This window comes from Calonectris borealis, chromosome 3, assembly GCF_964195595.1.
Source record: "Calonectris borealis chromosome 3, bCalBor7.hap1.2, whole genome shotgun sequence".
NCBI classification, from domain to species: domain Eukaryota; kingdom Metazoa; phylum Chordata; class Aves; order Procellariiformes; family Procellariidae; genus Calonectris; species Calonectris borealis.
The window spans coordinates 103,269,468-103,283,506 of record NC_134314.1 but is presented as its reverse complement, the minus strand read 5'-3'; the positions used below and the strand labels follow the sequence as shown (position 1 = coordinate 103,283,506).

Here is a 14,039-nt window from a genome sequence, read left to right as displayed (position 1 = left end):
ACAGCTTAAGTCACATTTGTTACAGGGGTGATACGCTTGAAATATGGCTTAGTAATTACCTAGCTTCTGTGTCCTTCATGTTCAGTATGATTTAAATTGAGCAAATCTGTTAAATGTAGTTTTAAAAAAGCAGCTTTTGGAATTGAACTGAAGGGTTCAGTTGTCTGATGAGACAGTTCAATGACATTGCAAAGTTATTTTATCATGTTTGCTTTTGACCTAGATTGCCAACATTCCTGTTACTGTGTTTCAGGCTGCTAGTACGCCACTTAATCCTCTGAGCTTTCAGTGTGGATTTGTGAAACTCAGGATTGACCTTCTGCAAGCTTTTTCTCAACTTATTTGTACCTGCAACAGCCTAAAAACAAGTCCACCACCAGCTATTGCCACAACAATTGCTATGACGTCAGGAAATGATCTCCAAAGGTGTGGACGCATCTCTAACCAGGCATGTGTTCTTGTTCCACTCTTGTGCAGTCACATTTATGACTCTGGTATGAATTTTGCTTCTCAGCAAATATATCTGACAAAAGAAATGAAAAGTGGTAGTGAAGAGTTTTGCTAAGTAGTGGGCCTTGGTTTTCACCTGTAGCTATAAAAATGTCTGCCTGTAGCAGGCCATATTTTGAAGTTGAGCGTGTGCATATGTTTTCTCATACATTCACGTGCACAGTTTCCAAGGATGTGCATGTAGTAAGCCACTCAGTACACTCAAACTTGCAGCAAGACCTTTCATACCTTGTTTTGAAACACCTTAGATACTGTGATTACACTAAGGAAGAATATATACTTTAGGATCATACTGCAAGTCCTTTCGGTGAGTGTTGAAAACTGACTTGATACCATACAGAACACCAAGACAGTCTGCTTCTGAAATGCATGTAGTCTGCAAGAGGGAATCAGTGGGTAGTCTTTGAACGACAAAGCAGTTTGATTTACTAGTAGGGGATGGGGGAGGCTGTTGGTGGTTTTTTTTTTTGTTTTGCTTTATTTTTAACCCAAGGAGGGTATGTTGGTGCTGTGTTACAGGAAAAATACCTGTTTAATGCGTGGATAATAGTCTGTCACTTTGGTGATTTTTATCTTTGTGAAGAAGCAATAACTTTATATATTTCGCCAGAGTATGTTGTCTTGTTCCTTCAGTGTTGGATGTTGTAGTGTAGTGGTTTTCTGGATGTGTGTGGGTTTTGTTTGTTTTGCTTTGATTTTATTTTTTGACTAATAACATTGTTTCTGTAGATGAAACACTCAATGGAGGAATTCAGAAACCTGGCTACACGGTATGGAGATCTGTATCAGTCATCTTTTGACGCAGACTCAGCAACTCTAAGGAATGTAGAACTGTATCCTTTTAGAATCTTAAAATTTGTCCACTTTCCTTCTCAAGTGGACAGCATGAATCCTCTTTTCTATGAAGACTGGCACAAAATCATTTTGAAGCAGTTAGTAACATAAAAATTAGGTACCAATTGATTAAAACCTATTTGGAAATAAACATTGCCATACTATTGTTTGGAATTGCTTTATGAACAAGTTATGACACAGAAATTGCAACAGCATAAAACTTGGGGTTTTCATCGTTCTTGCTCTGTGTTTACTAAAGGAGTAATGACTGTAGCATTACTTCACAAAAGCTAGAGAAATAAGGAAAAGTGCCAGTAAATATACTGCGTTTCTTGTTTGAAGTGCCAACTTTGTAAGTCTTTTAACACCTTAGTGTTAATATCAGACAACAGCAGAGCTGCCTGTTGATTTCGCATGCGATAGAAGCTCTGATTTTGGATCCAGAATCTGCAAGGTAGGTTTGATAGTTAACTTTCTACTCCTTTGCTATTCATTTCTAAACCCTTGGGGCTTTAAGCCTAAGAATTCAAAGAATGTTCAGAAAGTTTCTCAGTAGACCCTTCTAATTCTACTTTGGGCCAGCTTGAGGACCTGTTGATTCTGTGCTATACCCGGCAGGCTAGGGACTGTGTTTCGGGTTCTGCATTTTATACTGATTTTGCTCTTGAGAGCACTATACTGGACTTGTCTTAAATACAGACTTGCATTAAAACTAAAAAAACCTTTTAATCTCTTCTTTAGCCACCGATTTTAACTTGTGTCATTCTGTGTTAGCTCCCATACCTACGGTTTGCACTTGTAAGCACACATTAGTTTCCTTCAGAGTCCTGAAAATATATGCACTAAATTAGTTTAAACTTCTAATGTAAATCTATCACCTCTGGCTCTTTTTTAACAGTGAACTTATACCCACTAAAAAATCATGTTGAAGTACCTATGAATTGAATCACTCTTTAAAACTCCCGGGCTGAGATTAAATGGAAGATAATGTGGATAAACATTTTCTAAATGTGTGATTTTATAACTGGAAATAAAAGTGAACATCCTAAGTGACTGTCATACTCATTATGAATTAAGCATTGCTTAGAAGAGATATTAATCATACTTGTAAAAAGCATGAAGCTGTGGACTTCAAAACATTAGGTGTCTAGGAGATGGAATTGTATTCAAAGCATGAGATTATAAACTTCCAGATTTAGTCTTACCTCTGACTGGCATTCTTGCTTTTCCTTAAGTTGTGAGACTTAAAAATGTTATAAACACTGCAGTCTTAAATAAAAGCCAGGGGAATTAAACATTGCAGGCTTAAATAAAAGCTAGGAGAATTAAGCACGCTGAGTCTGTTAGACCTGTAACTGCTTCAAGTGAGAGAGGGTGGGGACAAAGTGGTGGATAAGCTGTAGTTAAGAAAGGGTTTAAATGTAAAGGACAAGTCTTATAGTGGAAAAATAATAAACAAACAGAGTAAACAGTTTGAAAGACATAGTTATTTCTTAATGGATTTCAAGTTGTAACAGAGGATGGTCTTGTTGGGCCTGTTTGGGAGTGAGCTCCCAGATTACGATGAGGAAAGTATGTTAGACATGATGAAAAGTTTTATTTTTTTAGTTTCCAGGAATATAGCTCGAATGGAACGGCACATGTTGAGAGTGAATATGAAAGAAGAATGATGTCTGTATTTAATCATGTACTGGAAGAAGTAGAATCCCTCAACAGGAAATATGCTCCTGTGTCTTACTTGGCAAGTAACAGTTTTAAATCGTATGTTCTGTAAACAAAGATTCCAAAAACTTGGCAACTCCATATATCTATGGTGGTCAAGAAACTGAAGAGCACACTCGGTGAATTAACATTACCTCTTACTGGCATGAATGGTCTCTACAGAGACTCACTACTTCAAAAATACTTCAAAAAAGGTTTTGCGAAGACATCTGTAACCTTACTGCTCTGATTAAAAATAACATTTTAAAAATTCTGTTACTAAGAATATAGCAGATGCTGATAAGGTACCTAAAAGAAGTGTCAAGTCTCTGTCAGATGTCTCGCATTCAAATACTGAAGTGCATTCTCTTTGTTCATGCTGTTGTCATGAAGGGATTCTTCCCCTACCACGCATAGTGCTGGACCCTCCAGCACTAGCCTTACTTCGTCGCTGAGCTGTTGGCAGTTAATACTGTGTTTTGTGAGTGTAGCGTTTCTCTTATCAATACCGGTCATCAGAGAACACAATGTAAAGTGTGCTGAATGCAAACAGGGAGCTGATAACGTACTCCTTTACAGGACTAGTATGGTTTCGTCTTTTACTGTTAGTAAACATCATAAAGCTGAAATGCATGTTGATCAGAACAAGGTAGTTCATTTGTCATGGCTGGCATCTATTTGCCTTGTTTCTAAATTCAACAGTTCTTACCGATTCCAAATTGCATAGAAGAATGAGTTGTGTAAGACGTAGCAAAGGTAAACCCTGTAAACTTAGTTGTCACTGGCTCCATACCGATGCAGCTTGGTGACTTCAGTAGCGCTGCCTTTGCTCACCTGAGCCAGAAAGACAGTATAGTGCAGTGGGGAAAGGAAGAGTAGACAAGAGGCTTAAAACTTAATTATTGCACCACAAAAAGTTGTGGTAATGCAAGTCTTGTTTGCTTGGAGGGGAATTGTTGTTTATTTGAGAGTTTGTATGTGAGGGTTTTGTGCATGAGTGTTTCAAGCAGATCCTGCTCTGCTGACTCTAACACTAGGACTGAATTGATTTGGATTTTTCTTTTTCTTGGCCTCCTTGTTCTTTCCAGAACAGAATACCTTCTTTATAAAGGGCAGAACATAAACAGAGGTGCTAAATGTAGTCACTGTCATCATACTGGCTGTTATCCTATGACTGTATCAATGTATTTCTGGACTTCTAGTGGAAATTACTGCAGTTTCAGTACCTCAAGTGCATGTCTTTTTCTTATGCTATGAAAGATTTTTTTTTTTCTCATTTGTTTTGGCTCTGTTTCTTACAGCATACAGCTTGTCTGTGCAATGCTGTCATTGCACTGTTGAAGGTACCCCTTTCATTTCAAAGGTACTTTTTTCAAAAACTGCAGTCTACAAGCATTAAGGTAAGTACTGCTCAAATGTGGCCTAAAATTTCTCTTTACTATAACGTTTACTTTACTATAAAGTTTACTTTACTAAGTTTACTTACTGAAGGCACAAACTGTCAGCATTTTTAGTGAAGATACTTAACTGCAAATAGCATCTGAGTTTATCTGTTAGGAATAACTTGAATAATATGTACATATGATCATTAAGAACCACTAGGCTGTGACTTGGGTGAGTAGGATTCAGTTCTTTGATTGCAAAGCCTTGAAGATAAAATCTAGCAGGAATTTTTGTTGATTCTGAGTCAGCAAAGCTAAATAACGTTCTAGTCCTGGGAAGGCAACTTTTATAAATTTGTATTATTTTTTCCTTTTCTTTTAAAAAGCAATGTTTACTATCTTGGAAGAAAATTGTACTATTTATCAGCTGACTGAGTAAGAATGGCTATATGTAACCTTCGGGGGCGGGGTGAGTTTTTTGGTTTTGTTTTGGTTTGGTGGGTTTTTTTTTTTTTACTCAAATGCTCCCTTTTTCTGGGAAAAGGGGAAGCCTTCAGATTTTTAATATTTACTCTTATTGCATTTTACTTCTTTGTTAAGCTTAATATGCTTACCTGTGGCTATTTTGTAGAAGATTTTTTTTTCCTGCTTCTTTTGAAGAAGTGCAATTAATGAAACTGATGTAAAAACCAGATCTGGTATCGCTGATGATGCTTATTAATGATTATAGTAACAAGTCTCAGATATAAGTTCTGTGTTTCCATTTGCTGGTTTCCTTACCAAACCCCTCCTTGGAAATTTTTCTATAACAAGGTGTTCTGTTTCATCCTTGAATTGTGTTTGCTTTTCTGGAGACATTACATTTTGGTCGTTTTCTTGTGTTTCAGCTTGCTCTATCCCCATCTCCGAGGAACCCAGCAGAACCTATTGCAGTGCAGAACAATCAGCAATTGGCCCTAAAGGTGGAAGGAGTGGTTCAGCATGGATCTAAACCAGGCCTTTTCCGTAAAATCCAATCCGTCTGTCTAAATGTCTCTTCTGTGCTGCAGAGCAAATCTGGACAAGACTATAAGGTATGGATAGAATAGAGCCAGGAGGAGTCTTAAGCTTTCTTGTTGTATTTTCCTGCTCTTTTGTTTGGCTCTGGTTAGCAGAATTTTCAGGTTGAAATGAATGGGTTCTTCTGTAATCCTCTCACTCTTGACAGTTGACATTCAAGGACTGGCCAGAGCCTGGCATAGTGTGTGGAAGGGATCTGGGATTTATACGTCTGCTGTGTGCTGATGCCTTTTTAGTAACAGCTTTTCTTCCACACAAAAGAGGCTTTGTGATGTTCAGAACAAGACATTAGGAATATGCTTGAGATCAGGAAAATTCAACCTAGGTATATATCATATGAAACTCCACAGGGAAAAAAGGCAGGAGTAGATTATTCTCTACCACATAGTCTCTAGAACTTCTTTATCCTCATTTTAAGGGGGATTTTTTGTTTACGGAAATTGGGAGGACAGGCTGTCCAAATTAAATAGCACCTGAGGAGATACATATTAAATTCAAGTCAACAGTTTTATCAAAGATTGCATGTCTGAAGTGCAGGTTCTGCTAATACGTGACACGTAGTGAAAGTCCTGTTTTGGTGGGTTTTGGGTTGGTATTTGTTTTGTTTTGTTGTTTGGGGTTTTTTTGAGGGGGAAAAGGAAAAAGTCAGTTGCTTCTAAAAGAACTACAGGATTAGGAAGTGTGTAATGTTTGTCTGACTCATTACTCTGTGGAAAACTAGGCTCTCGGGGAGAAAAAGTCTTGTTAGCTACCTTGCTTCTGTGAATAGATATAAAAATAACTCATTCATCGATGAAAAAGCATGTCAAGCTGGCTCAAATATGCACATGCATTGGTTTAGGAAAATTGAGGACAAGGATTTTTCTCTTTTTCTCTCCTTCAAACGGAGAGCAGAAAACTTATTTTAATAGGTTTATACAAAATGGCATTTTAACCTTCCATGTGTTCTCAGATTCCTATTGACAACATGACCAACGAAATGGAGCAGAGGGTGGAACCACACAACGACTACTTCAGCACTCAGTTTCTGTTAAACTTTGTGATACTTGGCACCCACAACATCACAGTAGAGTCCTCTGTAATAGATTCAAATGGTATTGTCTGGAAAACTGGGCCTAAAACAACTATTTTTGTTAAATCTCTTGAGGATCCATACTCCCAGCAGGTTCGTCTTCAGCAACAGCAAGGACAGCCGCCATCACAGCAGCAACAGCAAAGAACAGCATATTCACGGTTTTAATTCTCAGAAGTGATGCTCTGGTATTAGTCTTTCTTGGACACTTTTTTTGAAAGACCTACAATTTTAACCTTCTCCTAGAAAGTCTGAGATGCCAGCAATTTGTTGCGTTTTAAAGTATCTGGGGTAAATTTGATTCAGCAGAGGCAACTCTGTTCAAATTTGGAGTTGTGCTTTTAATGTAAGAACTTCTAAGTGATCTCTTTACTTCTGTTTACAAACCTGTTGCATCAGGTTCCACAAACTTTGACAGCAGGGGGACACTAAGAGCTCTTTGATGGGTATTTTCTGTACTTTCTTTTTTTGAAGCGCATAGGTTCTAATGTTAGGCTTACGGGACATCGGTAAACACTTTGGCTAGTTATACAGAACGGAGTGTAATACCCAGTCTGTATCTTTTAATGTGAAGGAATTGGCAGGAATATCCAGAGGGTTTTTTCTGACATTTTAATAGCAACTTCCAGTATTTGGCTGGTGTATGTGTATTATTACAATTCATCAGCACTACTTAATGCATGCATCTGAAAGAAAAAAAGTTGCAGCTCACTTCTCATACCCAGTCATTGTAGAGGGAGGAGACTGCTTGAGGGGTTGCTGTCCGGGGAGTCTTACAAGATGCAGAATTTTACAGGTGGGAACAATAACTGTTTCTCAGATGATATAGAAAAGATTACTATGTTGTTTTTAAATCTTCATGTATCTGTATTTTGGAAGGCTTTGATTTTGTTGGGTTTTTTGTTTGTTCTTTTAAGAGGGAACTTAACTTGCAAGTTGTCATTTGTTTAACTGCATTTTTTTTTTAAAAAGAAATGTTATATACCAAAGCTTTGTAATCTTGTGTACTCTTTGACCAATTTAGTAATCTTAATTGTTACTTTTATAGGATAACTTGAAGGAGAATTTTGCCAATACTAGAAATTGATTCAGAATAGTTTTGGAAATATGCTCCTTCATACATAGTGTTCATGCTTCCTTTGAGATGTAAAAGGCTGAACTCTGCCTGTGTCTGGACTCCCGGGCTATAGATCACATAACATGTCCTTCACTTGGTTCTCATAAATAATCTCTGCTTATCACTCTCCAGGAAAGTAAGACCCACTTGAGTAGGGAGGAGGAAGGATGGCACTTCTTACAGACTTCAGTTTGTAAAGTCTCATTGGAGCAGAAACTTTCATTCTTATTTTCTCAGTAAATTCCTGAGATACTGTTATTTCTTCAAGTTGATTTCACTGTAGAAGCTGACTAGAGCTTGCAGATTCTGCTTGCTTTGTATGCAGAGAATATGATAATGAATTGTTATAAGCCTAGGTTTCTTTGGCATAGCTGGATGAAAAATTGTTTTCGCTGTGTTTTCCCGTAATAGTTGCTTAAGAAATCAACTTTCTTCCTCTTGGCTTGAGACTAACCAAAAAAAAAAAAAGGAAGTGATCATGGTAGATTTCATAATATCTTGGTCAGGTTATAATCCTAAGCAGAAAAGATGATTGGGATGCAAGGTGGAAATAGAAGACTTACAAAATCGGTGAAAAATTCACCAGCATTCTTCTTAAAGCTGATTTTTATTTTGTGTAGGAGACAGAAACTACCACTGCCTTTCAAGCTGGCTGAGGAAAGTGGTGGTTTCTGTCCCCACTTTTATGGTTATATACTTAGTTTTTTGTGTGTGTATGTACATACAGCTATGTATGCATGCATGCATACATGTACCTAATAGCTCTGTATAGTTATGTGGTCCAGAAAGAGATGATTCACCTAGTGTTGTGCATTGCAGTCTGTCAGATTGAAGATCTGAACTGTTTGTGGTTGGTTGGGTTTCATTAAAGTCGTAGATCAGTGTCTTGACCACAAACCCCTCCTTATTGTAATTAAAAAAAAAAAAAAAAGACTAAGAGGTCAAACAATTTTTTTTATCTTGCATAATGAATGTGTGTTTCATGGTCTGCTATTGACCAATATGTTGCTGGAAACCTGTGATGGCGGCATTCCAAAACAACTCAGAAATGAAACGAAATTTCCACATTGGGGACTAGACTTTTCTCATAAGTCATATGATGTTCACAGTGCATAGCTAAACTTACGAGAAGCCTGGTAGAAAAAAAACTTATCCAGAGAAAGCCCTGACCTGGCCTGAGGCGTAACTGTCTGTGAACCAGTAAGATTAACCCTGCTGCAGATGAAAAAATTGTTCCTTCTCCAAACAAGTATGTTCATCTGATCTGAGAGGCCACTAGAACTCCAGGAACTTGTATCAATTTTGGAGCCAGGCAAATAATAACTGAAGTCTGAAAATCTGGATGCTAGGTATGGGAGATTGCAGGGGGAGGGTAAATGTCTTCTGGAAAATGGCAAGTAGTATTTATTGGAAATTAGCTTGTATAGGAAGGTGGCTTGCTGTGCAAGTACGTGAATTTCTAACAAATTCTGAAGGATTTCTCATGCTGGCTCATTTGCAGGTTAGGTATATGTGCGTGCTGATCAGGAAAGACGCCGGACCTGTTACTAAATTGTCCTTTTACATAAGCACAGTGTTTTATGTTATGTGGGGTTTGTACTGAGGTTATTCTTTGGGTGTTTGTTTTGTTTGTTTTCAGACATTGTGTATTTTTATTCCTAATACACTGTGAAGTAAACTTGCAAACAGGAACCAAGATTTTCATAGAAATCAATACTCAAAATACCCAAAGAGAAGTGAGGAAGGGTGTTACAGTTACAGCACTGTACAGAAAGCTGCTGTTGGAGCTATTGGCAGTGAAGTGACCCTTGACTATTAATAGAAGCAGGGAGGTTATCTTGCTTTTGAATCCTGCATTCTGTTTCTGGTGCCCATACTTGAAGATGTGCAACAAAGAATCTAGAAAGTAATTCTACGATATGGACCCAAGTTAAATCTCCTTAGCGTTTCTCAATAAACAAAGCAGTAACTTGATCACTATGCATAGCTGCACACTGATAATGGAAGACAATTCAGGTCTTTTTCACTTTCTGGCAAAAGAAAGAAAATATTCAGTGGCTGGACAGTGGTCTTGAAGCTGCTGCTAAGAATTCAAACAACAAAAAGACTTATGCAAGCAGCTACATCATTATCTAGTCTTAATGATTAAGATATGCTTTCATCTAGCTTTGATAAATTCATGGGCTGGGGAAGGGTGGAGATGATCAAATTAAGGTGACTGGAGGTATTCATAATACGTGCAGTTCTGCATTAAGCCAATAGTAATTGGTGCTTAGGCTCTAGAATTTAACCTGACTTCTCTGTGGATGATGTAGCCACTTACTTTCGGAAGTACTTGCTACTCACATTCTTGTGAACCTGTGCTCAGATATACCAGAAAGTGTCATTTCTAGATTCCTGGCTTATCTCTTGCTCAAAGCAATGTGGAACTCAACAAGGGGTAGGGAAGGAATTTCCCCTGTCAAATTCTGCCTTCCTCTGGAGTTTAGAATGTAATCTCCTGCGAAGGTCATTTAAGTGTGTTTCAGAAGTGATTCCCTGAAGTTGCACTCATCGTGGGTATTTATGGCATTTAGATTTCCCTTTCTTCCCATTTTTGTTTCCTTGGATATGCACTCATTTTACCTGAGGACTGAAACGCCCTAATTTAGCTAAGGTTTTTGTATTTGATAGTGGATATATGTATATCTTTGGCTTAAATCCTGTGAAGCTGTGCAGGAATTGAACAGGTCTAGAAGCAAGTTCAATGGTCCTTTAAACATATGCATAAACTTTTAAAATTATTTTCTTTAGTGATGTCACAGCTCTAGTTAAAAAAAACCACTTTATTGAAGGAATTGATAGGATTTGAATGAATCATATTGCATTCCTAAAATCTCTTTTGAATGATGTTCAGTGTGTGTATGTATGTAGAGAAAGAGAGATCTCATACAACACAGTATAGAAGCATCTTGCCCTCAAAGTAGCTATATTTCTTTTCTGTCTATCTTCTTTCTGCTGGTCCACAGTGATTTGCTGTCTCCTTGGTCAGCATATTTGCACACGTGCCCTTTTAATTCTTGGCAGCATCTTCTCAAAACAATCGGTTCCTTTTGTGGCAGTGCAGGTGTAGTCAGGTATCTGCATTGTCCCAAGCAAGAGGGGGGGAAAAAAAGGGAGGAAAAAATAAAGGAGGGTAGAGGAGGGGACTTCAGAGCCCTGCCAGCTCACAAAGCAGTTCTGAGTTGAGTAGGGCCCAAGAACTGGTAGTTCTCTCTGCTCGACTGCTGTAACCCAGTGTCCAGCACTATTGGAGCTGCTCTTGCTTCACCCACATAGATGCCTCTAAGGACACAACCTTAGATGCTAGGAGGAGACTCATCCAGAACCTTGGCATATTAACCTCCAAAGCAGAGAGAGTGATAGAGACAAAAGCACTTCTTGAAAGCAAGGGGAAAACAACTGTTCCATTGCTTTTCTTACAAGATACATAATGCAGTGTTGCAGTTACCTTCTCGCCATGTGAATTTTTAAGCCAGGTGCTGTTTTGTGTTGCTGGGAAACAAGCCTATCTTAGTGGTGACCCTAGATAGCTCCTGAGTTCTTTGGACTCCAAGGGACATCTCTCTTGACAAACTGCAGCTGCTTAAACTGGCTATTGAAATCACAGATTATATGTATTTCAGTGAGCAGTCATCCCAGTTGTTGTTCTGCACACTTCAGAAAGTTGCTCTACTCTGCTGATTGTCAGCATAGTGCTGAGAAATAGGAAGTATCTTTTGGTGTCCTCATTTGCTTTTAGAATAAAGTCTTTATCTACCTCTTGCTTGCCCATCTCAAAGCAATGCTATCGAAATTAAGGACAGCTTGGCTGTATTTTAATGGAGTTTCCAATTAGCCTCAGCCTCCTGATCCAAGGATGTTAGACAAGGTAAGAAGAGCGTTCAATGAATTTTGAGCGAAAAATCTTTCTCAGGCTAGAAAGAGCCTGTGGCAATGTCTTAAACTGTTCAGTCTACTGGACACCTAACTGTAGTAGAAAGCTGATTTTTCTTTTTGTCAGTGCTGAACCAGTGACCCAGTAGAGCAGTCAAGGAGATACTGCAGCTCTTCTATTGTGTAGAAATAAAACTTAGGCCATAGTCCCTTCATAGTCCTAAAAATCATCCCCTTTTTTTTTTTTTCCAATGATAGGGAGTCTTACATTCACATTCCCTCAGATTTGAGTTCGACGGGGTTTTCAAGAAGTCTTATAAGACTCTGATCAATAAAAGCAATTCTTTGGAATTTTTTTTTTATAGGTATCAGGGGCAACTACAAAGTTCCGAAGGAGATAACATAAAGACTTGTGTGGGTTGGCTGATTTAAAATACCTTTGCTCAACAGTTTAAGTATGTGACTTGCTGGCTGTCCATCTTATTCCTTCCCTGCTTACTAGAAGTACTAAATTTAGGACTGCAGTTAATTTGAAATTAATAGCTGTTCATGCTTAACACACAGCTTCTAACCACAGGGCAAAAACAATGAGTAGCAGTTGAACTAGAAGAGACTGTCTGTGATAAATATAAACTGAATGGTATGTGGAGGGGTGGACTCTGCCGAAGATGATGAGTAGAGTTTCATGCTTCACTTAACACAGTCTATGTGTGTGGTGCTGCTGAAAGGGGCTCTCTCTGCTGCTTATTCCTGCCTCCATCTTTGCTCTTTGCATCAGATCACGAGTTTATCCAGTTAAAACAGTTTCATTTTCCTAGGGTGTTTTTTCAGCTGAATCAGCAGGTTTGTCTTGGCTGACTGTGCAGCAACTTGATCAACAGAGCCAGTACAAGGAAGGTGCTGGGGAAGACCGGTGCTGGTGTATCCCAGAAGTAATAATCAACTGTTGGACTGACTGACCGTGCATCTGTGATATGTTTCTGTATTTAACACTAGTCTGGAGGGAACTATCTGTTTGTACATCTGAACTGCGGCATTTCTGCATGGCCAGTTTGAGAGGGCAGGGATCACTGCAGTAGTTACCAGCCAGCTGTCTGGCCTTCCCATCTGCTGTGAGTCACCACCCGCAAGTGAGCAGCAGAAGGGAAGAAATGCCCATGTGGAGCAGTGGATGAGGCCAAGCCTGCAGTGGGTTGTCAGTCTTTGCTCTGGAGTGGGTGAGGTGTGCTTGAGGATGTCCTGGTCTGCCAGCAATGCATACGGGTAGTAGCTAACAGTTGTGAGCAATGACAACTGTCTGACTTGCTTTGTTTAACAATATCCTAAAGCGTGCAGATGTCAAGATTCTGATTTCACATTACTTTTTAGTTATACTGGTGTTATTCCTACATGAACACTTTGAAATTTTGGCTAAAGCCAGGCTTTTATCACTTCATCTTAAATCCACTGGCACTAGTTTCATGGCTACATATTTGCAGAAATTGGTCTGTACTAATGACAATGTTCAAACTAGATCATTGTCCACTGAGTAAAGTGGAAGAGCAACATGGATGGAGACCTGTCGGAGCTAGTCACCCACCTCAGACTGATAGGAAATTCCAGGAGTTGTAATAATTCCTCAGAAATGTTGTCTGACTTCTTCCGAAGGTCTCTCTCCCTCACTTAATGAGGGAGGAACAAAAGCTATTGTAATTAATTATGCTAATTGTTGTAACTCATTTAGTGAACCTAAACGTGTCACTCTGACACGTTTTTTCCTAAGCAGTGTGAATTGATCCTATCTGCAACGTACAAACACTGATAGTTTGTTTCCTTTGTGTCTCTCTGTGTGACACTAGTAAAGAATTGACGTGCATTTTCATCCTTGCAGAGGAAAAGTTTTACCTGACAGTCTTCTGTGTCCTGTGAGAGAGATGCAGAACCTTTCCTTGTTTTGCCTCTCGTAAGGCTTTGCGTGTTAGTGTGGACAAAGTCTTTGTGAGTTGGGTAGTAGTTCCTGAGAGGATTAATTCTGAGTGCAGCTGGGTGGTATAGCCCACACGATGGATCCCCTAGAGAGATTTGTATTTCTGTTAGCATGTATACACTAGGTTAAGAGTGTATACTCTGATTTTTATTTTGGGGGGGAGTGGGGTGATACAGGTGAAACATAAAGACAGCTTGAAGGCTGTAGGTTTAGTTGTCTTTCTGATATTTCGGCCTGACGCTAAGAAAAGCACGTAGTTATTGTCTGTTGGCTGTCCCATTTAAATAAAAAACAAAACCAAACCCTAATTCCTTACGCTTTGCTGTTCAGAGTTTTAAAAATTCATTAGTGCTATGGAAGTACAAAATACTGTGCTGTTGTTTTGTGAGGAGATATTTTTTCTTTTTATATAGGAAAAAGGAGGTCCCAACCCTTGACTATTAAGTACGTTGCAACAATACCTACAGTAGTTCAACTTGACAA

General features: G+C 38.7%; 1 protein-coding gene across 3 annotated transcripts in view; it reads left to right on the top strand.

Moving 5' to 3' along the window:
- INTS7 (integrator complex subunit 7) overlaps nucleotides 1-14,039 on the top strand; it is a 45,305-nt gene that overhangs the window by 17,503 nt on the left and 13,763 nt on the right. For 2 of the 3 annotated variants that reach the window (XM_075147037.1, XM_075147036.1), the window contains exons 14-19: nucleotides 254-448; nucleotides 1,240-1,343; nucleotides 1,730-1,798; nucleotides 2,953-3,085; nucleotides 4,347-4,445; nucleotides 5,315-5,500. In XM_075147037.1, coding sequence (XP_075003138.1) covers nucleotides 254-448; nucleotides 1,240-1,343; nucleotides 1,730-1,798; nucleotides 2,953-3,085; nucleotides 4,347-4,445; nucleotides 5,315-5,500 — 786 coding nt within the window. Of the gene's footprint in view, nucleotides 1-253; nucleotides 449-1,239; nucleotides 1,344-1,729; nucleotides 1,799-2,952; nucleotides 3,086-4,346; nucleotides 4,446-5,314; nucleotides 5,501-6,438; nucleotides 10,784-14,039 lie in introns of those variants that run through there. The other variant, XM_075147035.1, reaches the window with a different exon arrangement.